This window comes from Streptopelia decaocto (assembly GCF_964273445.1).
Source record: "Streptopelia decaocto genome assembly, chromosome: 2".
In the NCBI taxonomy this organism is placed as follows: domain Eukaryota; kingdom Metazoa; phylum Chordata; class Aves; order Columbiformes; family Columbidae; genus Streptopelia; species Streptopelia decaocto.
The window spans coordinates 126,989,283-127,003,199 of record NC_138655.1 but is presented as its reverse complement, the minus strand read 5'-3'; the positions used below and the strand labels follow the sequence as shown (position 1 = coordinate 127,003,199).

Below are 13,917 nucleotides of genomic sequence, written 5' to 3'. Positions count from 1 at the left end.
GTCTAAATTTCCCTAGTGTAGACAAAGCCTTAGAGCCTTAACTTATATTATTATGTAGAAAAATGTCAGTTAATTGCCTTCACCGTCATTCTGAATTCCGAATAGGTTGTGTCAGAAACAGTAGAAGTGATTGTCTCTGCCTTTAAAGCATCAAAATTATGGTTCCTTGATTAAAAAGCAAATACGATTTCAAAAGGGGGACTTTTCTTTGGGAAAAAAAAAAGCTTTTTCTTTGCTTAAGTGATTGTAAGAGACTAAAATAATGATGGCGATGGCAGACTGTACTGCTGAGAGTCTTTCACTCTAACCATCCGAAGGGTCAGGGTTTTGGCCCTCTGGGTATCCATTACCCAGATTTATCAAAACAAGTGTATAGTTAGTGGCATTTCATAGAGCATAACTGTTGAAATGGTCACTAGCAGGTTTATAATGATACTGCCATCTTGTGCACTACTAGCAGAGAATATACAGCAACTTTACATATCTCCAGAAGTGAATGACTGCAAATTATTCTTTATTCAGTTATCCTCAGAGTTTCTTCTGAAGCATGGGATTCAAGCTGAGAACAATACAATTAGTAGACTATCATTTAAACAATGGCAATATTGAAAAGTGTTTTTAAAATGCTGGTTACTTTTGTCAGTCCTACTTTCAGGTACAAAAATGTTTTATATTTGTACATAAGGAAAAGCTTTTGATTGGTCACTTCCAGAATTAGGTAAGCTTGGGCAACATTGTTAAAATTAAGCCTTAGTAAGATGTTTGTAGAGTATATCTGACTGCATAATAAGAATTTAATCATTGCAATAAGTCTTCCATGAATTCCCTTATTCTGCTCATTTAGTGACTTTTACAAGCTGAATATTTTCTCTTTCCTTCTGCCCTCATCTTTCTAGTAACAATGTCTATGCACTGGTAAAGAACTAGAGAGTTATAACAGGCATTAAAATTGGCCATGATGTTGGTGGTAGATAATGAGGGTAAATAGCAATTTTCATGGCACTTGTTCAGATTACTCTACTGCAAAAAGTCAAACACTATCATGAGAAGGTGTCTCTTGCTGTCAGTCCTGAGAGCTTGTCTAAGATAATTCAGAATATTATATTATCTCTCCTTAGAAAGAAGCCTCAGAACACACACAGTGACACACCAAGAGACCCCATTTGCCAGCAATTAAGTGAAAATGAGCAGAATTGTGAAACCTATTTTCATTAATGAAAATGTTTGTACATCTAAAACTTAATGGAGCCTATATCTTCAAATTCTTATAATATTGCTGCTGCTTTAATTGTGTTTTTATAATCCTGTCTTTATGATCGAAACAAAAAGAAACAAGGAGGACACAGCAGTAGTCTGTGGGTTGCAAATGAAGCAAAGAGCAATTTTGAACAGACCTCGACACAAGGAGGAAAGTTCTTCAGCTGAAATTCGTGGTGAAAGTAGAAATCCTGGCTGGATGGGAGGGAGGCTGAAAACAGCTGAAGGCCCAAAGAGTCTTTGGTTAAATTTGAACAGAGGAGCTGTGGAATGTCAAAATGTATTGTATCCAGCATCCCTCCAAATTTGCCACGTACAGGTATCTCCTGAGTGAATTTTGTCCCACAGAATGCCTGTGATTTGCAGCAGCACATGAACAAAAGAAGGGAGGCTGGAATATTGCTTGTCCAAAATTCCTGTGCAGTCATGACAGCAGAGAAAGTTGCCAGTGTTTTCTCGAAGGCACTTTAAGGATTGACAGGAAATCCCACCTCTCCCAGGCTCTGTCAAGTCTCACCCCACTGCAGTAGTAGGGTGGTAGAGCACTCGGATGAAGCCACATCAACCTCGTTTTAACAGTCCATTGACTACTGAACAGAGGAGAAATCGCTCTAGTCATTCTGTAGACACAAGAGTAAATATTTCATTTAAATAGTTACAGCTAAAGAAAACTAGAAGAGGCATGTCTGTTCCACTTGAATTTCATCAAGCTTGGTTTACTAGTGGTCTAGGTTATGATTTGCAAATCAGACTGGTGGTCATCTTTGACAAAGAAATATGATGTGGACCAGTTGGTGCATTTATTGATCTCTACCGAATGGAGAAGTGTCGAGGGTTTAGATTGCAGGGTGACAATAAAACCCTGGCAGATGTATTGTTAACCTCCTCTCCCCCCCACTTCCCTCTTTTGCCCCTCCCTCTCCCCCCTTCCCACTAAGGACATGTGATTGGGAGGAAAAGAAGGACAGAGAGAAGAGAGTTGGAAAAATTAAAAATGTTTTACTGATGCTACTAATAAGAATAGAGAAAATAATACAAAATATACAAAACCAATCTTGAAAGTCCCAGCAACTGCAGAGCTGGCACCCAAAGTCCTGGATTGGACTCTGCAGCCAACCGGAGCTGGATTCAGTCTCTCACTGGGCCTCAGTTCACAGGGACGACTAGCAAGGTCCTCTCCTAATGTCAGCCATAATCAGAAGGGAAAAGAAGGAAAAGGGAAAAAGGACGAGATCCTCGTGATCTCCCACTTTTATATGAAGTATTCACATGAATGGAATGTTATACACCGTTGGTCAGTTTCTTGGTCACTTGTTTCTCGTCCCTCTAGGGAGATGTGAATCTGTCCTTATCAATAAGTTTGCATTCCATTGCTATATTTACCAAAACATGTATCTGGTTGTCCAGGAAAATGCAGCTAATATGAAGGCTTTAGCTGACAGGCAAATTCACTAAAAGAGAAACTTGCTTTTTAACAAAACCAGGACAAGAAGTTAAAGCCATCTTTTTGGAAGACAGGATGGCAGCTTGTGACTAGCAAGCCCAAACTGTATGGAGCTGTCGTTATGGACTGATGAAGTTGCTAATTATCCCTTAGGTTTTGCTTGAAAGCTGCTTGGGGAAGGTTCACCCTCTCCTCCATTTTTCCTTGGAAGTGGGTGACGTGTCTGTATTTGCGATTTTGCTATTCTCATTTTGTATTTCCTTTCATCTTTGTTACATATCAGTCTTTTCACCTAGTTAATTTTATTGTGACATGATGTCAAATATAAGTAGTTTTCAAGGCAAAATAAATGAAAACCTGAGTCATATCTTGACCTAGATAAAGTTTATCAAGAAGTCTATGTGTAGGTGAAAATGCTGTGTGCTTGTATACATTTACATATCTGTTCCAATTTACGCCAGTGTTTCTTGTGTTTGGTTAAAGTAATATGTAGAAGGAGGTCTCCTGTGTTTGCTCTGTGACTGATACTTTGTGAGGTGTTCAAGATAAGAATAGAGCATTGAGCAGCTGATCAATTTGTCTTTCCTAATATGAATAAATAGAGAAACTCTGTACGTCTGTCTTGCTTCCTATACTTTCTGTATGTGTATGTATATACATACACACAGAGAATGGTCAAATCAGCCAGTTACACGGGTCTTTTTGGAACACTGAAGAGACATAAGCATGAACATGGTGGAGTTTGCATGGTTTTCAAACAGGGTCTCCTGAATTTCAGGCCTCTGAATGAAAATTCAGAAGATTCACAATGTATGTTCCTGTTTATCCTTTGTTTCTAAAATATGTGCATATCCGTTTGAAATACCATCATGACTAACTAATATGTACTGACACATTATAACTGCCCTGTACGGATTATTAAGAGAAGAGAGTAATAGATGTTTTTATGAAGAGTATATCTCATAAATTGGTATCAAAATATTTGGCTTTGTTGAAATGAAAGCATCTGTAAATTAACAGATAGTTCATCATTTTGGAAATAGATATTCTTTTACCTAGTATTTTGTAGAGGATTTAATAGGATCTACACCTTTTCCAAACTCAGAAAAAGTACCTACCCCTATCTAAGCTCCTTTATTCCTGTTTAGAGTTTGCAGACAACCTGACTTGAGAGAAACTTCTGCACTTCCCAAGTACAGAGCAAAAGTATTCATAAAATCAATGACAAGAGATAAACAGGGTTAATATTGTTCCTCCCTGGATTTTTGCTTTTATCTTTTCCTTGTCCCCATGCATAGGTGTTCTCCCAGTGTAATGAACGGGCAGTCTCACATCTCAGGATGCTGCTCAGTGGCCTGTCTAGGGCTCCCTCCTCCTCTTCATTTTCCACCTACCAGTTCCAATGGCTTATTTCCTGATGTTCCTTCCACGCCTTCAGCCCATACTCAGGTTTCTACCTAGTCTCCTATGTCGAATAGCAGCAGTGACCTGGTTAGACAGCATGGCTTTTGGGGATGCTTTCGGGTAGGTGACAGAACACCAATAGCTTTGTGCGGAGGTACTGTGGGCTGTTGTGGCGTGTGTCATAGGAATGTTTTAGTGCTTCTCCTGGTTGCAGAACTGCAAGGAGCGTTTAGAGCATTGATATGGCTTACTGCATTTATTTGCTGCTGCTGGGGATGTTTTTCCTCCCACTTAAATGACTCAACACATCATTCTTGAAAGAAGGGAGTACAGTTTAAATGCTATCTTCAGATTTTTCATCTTGCATTCAAGGTAACATTGATATTCTTTCTTACATTTAATAATCCCCTTACTGTGTGAAGGGAAGCTGCATAACAAAATAGAGGACTCCTGCTTTTGCTGCTGAAGTTCTTTGAACTTGACCCTGCCTCCCTTGGTTATTTACCAGCAGCCTCCTTGATTAAGATTTATTTCAATTTATTTTAGCTTGTGCTCAGGAGCACATTATTTTCAGAAATATTTGGTTTTTCTTGTTCAATCTTGCTCTTTTCTGTTAGAGCTCAATATATACTGAAATATATTCTGGTTTAGTAGCAATAGCAGATGGCTGTGTTGGGGGAGATTTTTGTTACCTTCTGGAGTTTATAGTGTTTTGTCGGGTATATTGATTATTGGCTGCTGGACACTTTGCTGAAGGTCGTAGACAGGAAACACCCAAGTTAAAATTACCCTCATAAAGGATGCCTTAGAGCAGCTTTTTTACAAGTTTGGTACAAGCACGTAAGCTAACAAACCAACCCAATTCTTTTAAAGTACTTTGTCATTAAAAACATTAGAAATAACCTGGATAGAGTGGAAATTGGCCTGCAGTAGGTCTCACGGCAGCAGTCAGAGCTGCTGAGCTTCTTGCGTTTCTTTGCAATTTGTTATCCTCCTGCAAAAGGGTCATAACGCATCCTACTTTCTCAGTAGGTTACAGCATGTCATCAGAGCAGAGAAGTTGGGCAGTTTTGGGCAGCAGTTAATAAAAGCATTCCTTGTGTTCTTCACTTTTGTCTTTCCTTTATATTCTTCCTAGTAATGAAGAACTCCACTCCAACCTTCTCCCTAGTGCTGTAAATTTTTACCACAGAATATTTTTTTTAGAAGATATCAAACACAATTTAGCACTTTGCTAGGCTGATATTAATAGATTTAAGCTAAGGTTTTTTTTTTGTTTAGATAGGCAGTGGCCAGTTTGTCCCTTGAAGGTTTGGCTTCCTCCTCTAGAACAGCTCATACTCCCTGCTGCCTTCTGTCTTGAGACCCTCGCAGAGGTAGGCAGAGACATGGTATTATTGTGATTTATAAAATCTATTAGTTCTGCTCCCAGCTAATGCCTGTCTCCCGAGAGCAGTCCAGGCAGAAGTGAGGAATAGGCTGGATCATGGTCTCTCGGGGCTGGAAGAAACTGAAGAGGTTGTCACCCCTGCGTCAAGAAGAGGTTTTTGCATATCCTCTTCTTAAAGCCTTTAGAAGTTGAAGATTTCATGACCACCTCTGCTTATTTACTTAGTGTTTAATTACTTTAACACTTTCCTAATGTCTAAATTCTATCTTCTTTTTTGCAGTTTACGCCTGTTACTTCTTCTCATGTCTAGTAAGCACACAGAGAACAAATGATTTTATTTTTTCTTGAAAGCCACCTTTTTCCTACCTGTCTGCTACTGCCTCTCTCTGTCTTCCCTTCTTTAGGCCAATCTCTTTTCATGTCTTTCACCAATTATTTGTTCCAGTCTTTCTTGAGATGTGGTGCCCAAGGCCACACTCCATATTCCAGCCAGAGGCTTTCTGAACGGACATTGCAAGGAGAGGATTTTTCTAAGGTGTCTTGTTGGCTGCGCTTGTGTTTTTACACCCCAGTGTGGCATTCTGGTTTTGGCACTTTTTGCAACTGACAGCATCAGAGATTAGTGTTCATTTTCTGATCTGTAACGATGCCAGGATCCTTTTCTGTGGAGACCTGTCTAGTTGTTGCCCCTCTGGTATTTTGAATCGTTTTGACATGTTGCTCCCAGCTACCCTCTTGTCCTGGAGGCATCGCAGTCCTTCACTGTCACATCGCTGAATGTGTATCCATCGAGTGGCCATAGCGGTGGCATCCCCGTGGCTCTGTGACTGAATGACAAAAGGAGCTGCAGACTTCCAAAACTGTTCGTGTCACCTTTCTCTCTGGAGAGCCTCTGAAACAGCAGGTGGAATATGTTCTGGGGGCCTGTGCATTGCTGGTTTCTTTCTGAGGAAGGTCTTCGCTCCTCCCTCATAGAGCCAAAATACATGAACGTACTTGTAAAGTTACGTGGCCTGGATGGGCTTGTCTCATGAAGCCTGTCCTGTCAGTCGTGTTGAATGCCATTGACTGAAAATCTTGGGGGAAAAGACCATCTTTTCATTATGTATCTGCAGAGTGACTGTTTCTAATGGGCCTGTCCCTGGCCAGGGAGTACAGATGTTACATTGCTGCTACGCCTACTAACAAAATTGGCAACAGGCTTTACGACTTCTTGCAAAACCAAGAGTTGCTCCTCTTTGAAAGCATTGGGGACAGAGAGCATGATAAAGTAGTGGTAAGAAAGGTAGTAAAAGGTAGTAAAAAATATAGATAAATAAATTGCTTAGGAGTCATTGATGAGAAATAATTTTGTCTTATTTGGAGGGAAAGTTAGACACACTAATTGATCTAAGTAGAAATTTCTTTAAGAAAAATTTGGAGGCAAAAATACTGTGTTATAGAAGTAATGAAATACAACGTTCTTTTACTTCATTCTATTTAATGGGGACTTACAATCTTCCGTAATCCTTTTCTGTTGTAGATAGTAAGGCTAAGGATTGCAGTTGGCTCATGACAATCCTGCTGAAAGCTGAACAATTTGGACAATAAACTCTTTTTTCTATACAGTTTGTTTTTACTGGGCTTGTCTTGAAACCTTCTTTTCCAACTCTTCTATTTCACTTGATGTCAAACTGAGCTGAAAAGTGTATTTATGTCTAGTCAGCTAGAATTACTGAAAAATGATTAGGATTGTTCCAAACAGAAAATATATTGGATTAAACTTCCTTTGGGAAAACGGCTCACTGTCTGCACTGAGTGAACACACCAACATTATTAACTCTTGGATCTTGTTTCTCTGCTCTTCCTGTGCATTGTGGAGAAGAGAGAGCCAGGTGCAGCTGCCCACCTTGTTGTTTCCCTTCCCCTTTATTATTCTCTTCATGGATGTATAAAGACAGTGGTTTAAATATGTAGATATACAATGTTATGCTATGCTGGCTGTTGTGAATTACAGAGAGATTACTGCTCTAGAGAGATTTCTAAATTTTCATTCTAACATTTCTAGATTTCAGCTTTGACTACTGGATAAAGAAATAAGTCTTGTGCAATGAAGCTGAAGAGAAATGAAATTTTTCTGAAATTAGGGTTATCTTATTTCAGTGGTAGTACTTATGCAGAAAGAATTCTTCAGGGTATCTTCAAATCTTTAGCGCAGTGTGGCTCGGATGTCAACGCTTGCAATGAAAATCTATCACATTAGGGGAGGCTCACCTCCTGCCAGCATGATTCCCAGTAGTTTTGTGATGAGTTATCTTGCAGAGCAGTGTAGGATTTTAACACAATAAACTGTACATTAGCAGGAGTATGTCATGCCAGGGCTAAACCATCCTGGCCAAATGAGGAGCCACAAATCCCAAGGCATTAAAATTCAGTAAACTTTGAACTTAAGTAAAAGTAATATGTTGAATTAGCTTAGATAGCTAGTATAGTTTTTTCAAGAAGGCTTATTTCATTCTCAGTGTTGGCTTCAAACCCCAGTACAGCTAACTCCACACCTGGAAGAATTTTCTGTAACATTGGAAAAAAAAACAAACACTTTAAAATACTAGACTAAGTGTAGAAGTTGTTTTTTGGGGGGGTTGGGAAGGGGCAATCAGGTCTGGGAGGCTGGGAATCAAGGCCGAAGTATGCAGAGTCTCTCAAACATGAGCTTCCAAAGGCTTTTGGAGGGAGTCAGGAGAGCTGTGCTGGGCTTCATTTCTCTTTGTGCATGCTCCAAGATTAGATGTTGAATGTTGCTGGCTTTTAAAGGGTAGTGATTAGTAGTGATTTAGGCTGTTTCACCTATTTCTTATTTCCTGATCAACTAGACTCCAGTTTTAAACAATTTTGTCACTCACTGATGATTCATAATTCGTACAACTATGAATTTCAGTAGTAATTTTCAGTGTTTTCCAGCTGGTTTCTGGAACAATGGCCAGACATGCCTGCTCTGCAACAACCTTTTTGGTTTGAAGTTGTCAAGAATACCTTTTTCTAAGCCAGGAAATCACCATCCCACATTTCATTTGAAAGTTGCCACTTTTAGTAGAGAAGGAGGATCCATTTTATTTGTCCTCTGTATAGGGGTAGTAAAAGTAAGATGTGGAGTTCGTTAGGCAAAATATATTTTCATTAGTGAAGACCTGTTATCTGCCTTACATAATTATATTCTGTTTTGTACACTGTTTTTGTCTATTAGCATAGAGATCTAAATGATTCAACCACTCTGATCTCTTCCCTTGCTCAGTGTCTAGGGAGATGGGCCAGAGTGATGGATAAAACCACCTGGTCACCTACATGTGCTTCATAGCCATGATCTATGAAAAAAAACTTAAGTGTATGTGTCCTCAGAGTAAGGTTGATTGTTCTGGGCTCCTGCCACCAGCAAACGGTCACTTTTCTACCTGCATTTTTCCTGTCCTTTCCATGACAAAGAATTATCTTAAGTGCATCTGCCTGACTTTGTGTGCACAAGCCCATTTAGAACAGGAGAGGTAAAGCTTAACGCCAACTGAATCTCAGTCACCTTTGCCTTCTGAGATACATAGAATTTCCCTTGAAGTTTGTACAGAGTCGGCGTTTGGTGCAAACCAGACCTACTGGCTCCTTTGATACTTTTAAGCCTCTGCTCCATCAATTGTGCAGGCTTTTGGTTTATTTCTAAGTTCAGTCCGACATTCTGGTTTTGATGTAGAGACCCTGATGTTATTTTGATCTTTTATCTTGCTTTAACTTTGTTTCCTTGTGTTTGTTCCTTGCAGTGAAGTAGGTTAGCAGCAAAACTATTATTTCAGGTAAAGGTGGCAGTGAGCTTAGGAGCGGATTTTTAGATTCTGGGGCATGTGGATGGTCTGGCACATCTGGAGCTTCAGTTCAGGGAAAACTACAGTATCTTTCTTGCCTAAAGCCAAGTGCTGAAGTTGTGACCATTTTACACACGTGGATGCTAAAAAATGTTGGAGTGAAGGTTTCTGTTAAATGGAGGAGGGGGGAGAATAAAGGATTTGGTGGGTTTTGTGTGGATACTCAGAAGAACAAATCTTTTACTTCAGGAACAGCATGGAAAATGGAAATCATGGTGTCAGGGCAGTGCAATTGGTTGCTAGTTAAATGATAAAGATTTCACAGATAAATTTATATTTTTGCATAAATGGTGGCGTGAGAGTGATACAACGTGCCTTCATTTGCTCAAGGAGTTTTTTCCAGATTGATTTTATACTTTATACATATAGTCATTTATATATATATATATATATATTTGTGGGGGAACTTGTGCTTACAGGTAATTTTGAGGTGAGTGCTAGTACCGTTGACTCTTATCTTTCTGAGATATACTGAAACTGTTGGGTTTTATTCTGTGTGTACATACAGTCAATGCAAATCTGTATTTTTAAAAAGAAGCAGACTCTGAATCCTAGATGAAAGTCATGCTTTACCTTCTGTGGTGTCAAGGTTTTATTTGGCTTTCTGTGGGAATGAAAGTTTATCTGTTTGTTCCTTGTCACCATTTTCATGTACTGAGTGGCCTTTGTTTCCATGAAAGAGAAGATTTCATGTGGTGCCCTCACCTAACCCAGCTTCTGATAGCCATTTTTTAATTAAGTTCCCAGCTAACTATATGTATTGGGGGGTCATCAAGGTCTGTAAGGATGATAGGAAGGCAGCACAGTTCCAAGATAATAAACTCATGTAGCGTTACTAAAGATGAACATATGAAAAACCTCCTTTCTGAGATAATACAGCTTTTTCTTGATTTTTTTTTTTTACTTATAAAAATATAAAGTTGAAAAAAATGAACTCATACACTTTCTTCTCTGAGTTGCCATATATGCACATATTAATAGAAACACAGCACCTGCACTTGGCAATTTTTCTGATGTTGCTCTCTCTTTCACTTCTGCATTTGCGTTTTCCTCTTATTCCTGCCCCTCAGATCTCAAAACTGTTTGCATCAAGGTTATTCCTAGGCAGGAGTTTCAAGGGTCTGATACTGCTATTGTTAGTGCCATGCTAGAAAAGAAATACCGAGCTAGGAAAGAAGCGCAATAAGGACTTGATTGAAGTCCCATAGGCCTTCCATTGAAGATTCTCATTATCCTGCACAGACTTTTGTTCACTTTGTGCTGAATTGTAGCCTCAGTGACTGCAGGGTGGAAAGTCAGCTGCTTCGGTTTAGCGTGTGGATTATTGAATCAAAAGTGTCACATTTGGTAACCAGAAATTAAAAACCTTCATAGATGAAAAGTTTTTTATGGTGAAATAATGAGATATAATCAAAACAAGAGCGAGGGTCTGTGTTTCCAGTCAGATGAATTGGTGAAAATTCATTGGTTTCATCCTAAAGGATCAAAGTCTTGAAACCACAATTTTTCTACCTGTGTGTCGCTACATATGAAGCAGTAATTCCATTGATAAGGGCAATGATATGCACTTATCAATTCCATTGATAAGTGCATACTCAGGTATGCACTTGCTCGGGTATTTTTTTTTAATAAACAAGGTATTTTATGTGCATCTTGCATTAAGTTCTGTCATGCTCACACATGGATGTGTGGGCTGGACCTGTAAACCGGTGGCACTATTGATCTGTGCCATAGCTGGAGACCCAGCATCCTTTAATAAAAACACTTAAATGAATGCATAAATATATATATATAAATACATCTGGGGAAAAAAAATCTGAAAATTAATTTGTCGTAGCCAGCCGTGTAACGATCGCGCGGGGTGAGGCCGCGGGGCAGCTGCGCCCCCTGCCGGCGCCACCCGGCATCGCGGCCGGAGCCCGCCCGGCCCGACGAAGACAAAGAGAATGAAGTGGAGAATGAAGTCAGGAGTTGGCGAGGTGGCTTGTTCTGCGAACTTTCCAGAAAGATTGGGGGCTGAGAAACGAGTCGAAGCGTCAGACGCGTCCAGAGTTTCTGGCTCAGAACGTGGCGTTGCTAAAATTTGGTTCACAGCTCTTTAAAATAACTGGGAGTCCTTCCAGCGACTTTTCAGTGGACTTTGGATCAGGTCCGAGAGTTCTTGAGAGTTCGAGGAATTTAAGACCAGGTCTAAATCCAGAAACCTTGTTTTTCCCAAGAATGTTAAACTTTTTATCTTCAGTTAGTTGCTGTATATAGGCCAAAAAATGTTTTTAAGAAGCTAAAGGGTATATAACAAAAATAGTCTTACTTTATATAATAAAAAGTAGATTGGCAAACCAGCAGTAAACTATTCTTTATCCATTTGAGCAGATTTTATAGAATGATGTGCAGTTCTATTTTTTCACCATCAATACATGTTATTCTTCCCAGAAATCCATCAATAACATCACCCTTTCAGTTTCCATGTTTCTGTTCTTCTGTGTAGTCATGTTCCAGTCACGGTTCTGAATCTACAGAATATTGTCACTTAGATGGGTGCAGTATGGTCCTTATTAATAATCAAGCATAATTTTTTTTATGTAGTTTATTTAAAATTGAGACTATTTCTAATATTTTTTCCTTTCTTTCAAAATTTAGGTGGAGAACAGACCAAAGTATTATGGAAGAGAGTAAGTATTTTTCTCTTCTAAGTATTTTATGACTCTATCCAAAAGTTGTTGTTCTAGAACTTAAAAAAAAAAAAGACACAATGGAGGTCTGATAAAATATTTTATTTTACCTTTTACTTCAACTAGGAGCTGAATATATTGAAAGCCTAATAATTAAGCTATGTTGCAGTCCAGTACCGCTGCTCACAATCCATGGACTGTGATGCTCTGCAAACCTGCTTGTCTATTTTGATCATCTTGGGACAGTTAGGGAAAAAATATTGACTGGAGTAGTTCTTCCTTTTATTTTCATTGTCCTTTTTAACCTCTCAGTGTTCCTGCAATGGCCTGGGGAAGAGAGAAGCAGCTTGCCTTTGCCACAGCCTTTTTGTGTATGTTCCTATACGTTCTCCAGCCTACATGGCTGTGGAACTATGCATGTATACTATTGCAGGTGTAAATGCTGTTCTCCCTGCTAAAGTTACAAGGACTGAAATACCAAAAGAACAGGTGTCATTTTGTTGGACCACTAGAGTATAATTCCTTTGTACTCAGCAGTCTTCCTGCCAGTAAATAGATTTAAAGGGCCTGGATTCTGCATTGGCATGGAGATTTGGGCAGATGAAGTTGAAGGGCAAAGCCCCTGCAGCAACCACCCAGATCTGGCATTTGGCCTTTGTTGAAGTAATCTGCTAAGGCCCCAGCCCTTACCACTAGTTATATTACTTAGATCCCATGTTCTATTTTTTCTTCCATGCCAGACACATCATCTGTGTTTAATAATCCTCTTTTACTATCAAAAACCTCAAGAGCCAGTAGCTTTGCCCCCAATTACTGAAGTTTCATTTTTTAAATACTGTCTTTGACAACAGGGAATACAGATCTCGCCACTAGAGTACAACAGAGCTGAAGACAGTACCCACCTGAGTAACCCATCATGCTTCCTACAGCAGGACTTGTAAAACCATTACCACAATCTCTTATCCAGGAACCTGTCTGGCTGTTTGACATTGTCTGGGTTTGTGGAGCAGCAGGGCTGGCAGGAACTGCAAGAAATCAGCTGGGTGAACCTGCCCAGGCAAGATCACATTAGTTATTATCATTTGAAAAGATTTCAGGACCACTGGGGACAGTCCTATGAAAGCAATTCACTCAGTGCTCAGTAGTGCTTGGAAACAGAATCAAGGTTTTCTAGGGAAAGAAACAGACAAAAAAAATCATAATTATATTACTGTGTAAATGTATGATGTGGCTACATTTTAAATAGTGTACATAGTTCTGGTCTGTCTCTATCCCTTTATCCTTCCTCCTTTTCAGAAAGGTTATGGAAGAAATGAAAGGTACACCAAAGTGCAACAGCGGTGGAGGAAAGGGATGCGGCTTCTACCACAGGAGGAAAACGATGAGGTCTTCCTCAGTGGGTGTCCAAGTGAGGGACATGCACAGTGTCCCTCTCAAGTTCATTGCCACAGGGTGCTGCGGAGGCCAAAAGCATAAAGATATTAAAGTGTTTACAAGTGAAGTTCTCAGATTCATTAAGGTTAAGGTCACAGCTGATGGGACACAACTTCTGGCTAAACCAGTGATGGATAGACAGGGATGTGAAGGGAAAGAAATATGTCACTGCTTCCTGTTCTCTTTCCATAAGCATTTTTTGTTGGCTGGTGTCAGAGGCAGGCGTCTGAGTTCAGGGGAGTTTGTAGCATGTACAAGCTGGTTTTATCCCCTTACCACCCATGGTTAATGAAATTGCACAGGTGCCCCAAGTATCCTGTCCCAGTGATTTCTTAAATTGATCACCAGGAGAGTTTTTTTCCTAATGTCTAACCTAAAGCCTATAATGAGCTTGTGGTGGCAAATAGCTTATGCTTATTATTTTTAACT

The 13,917-nt window shown here is 39.6% G+C and overlaps 1 protein-coding gene across 1 annotated transcript in view; it reads left to right on the top strand.

Annotated features, from left to right (window-relative positions):
* Positions 1 to 13,917, top strand: part of CHN2 (chimerin 2) — a 165,566-nt gene that overhangs the window by 81,576 nt on the left and 70,073 nt on the right. The window contains exon 4 of the mRNA XM_082044108.1: positions 12,023 to 12,054. Within this exon, the coding sequence (XP_081900234.1) occupies positions 12,023 to 12,054 (32 nt within the window). The remainder of the gene's footprint in view (positions 1 to 12,022; positions 12,055 to 13,917) is intronic.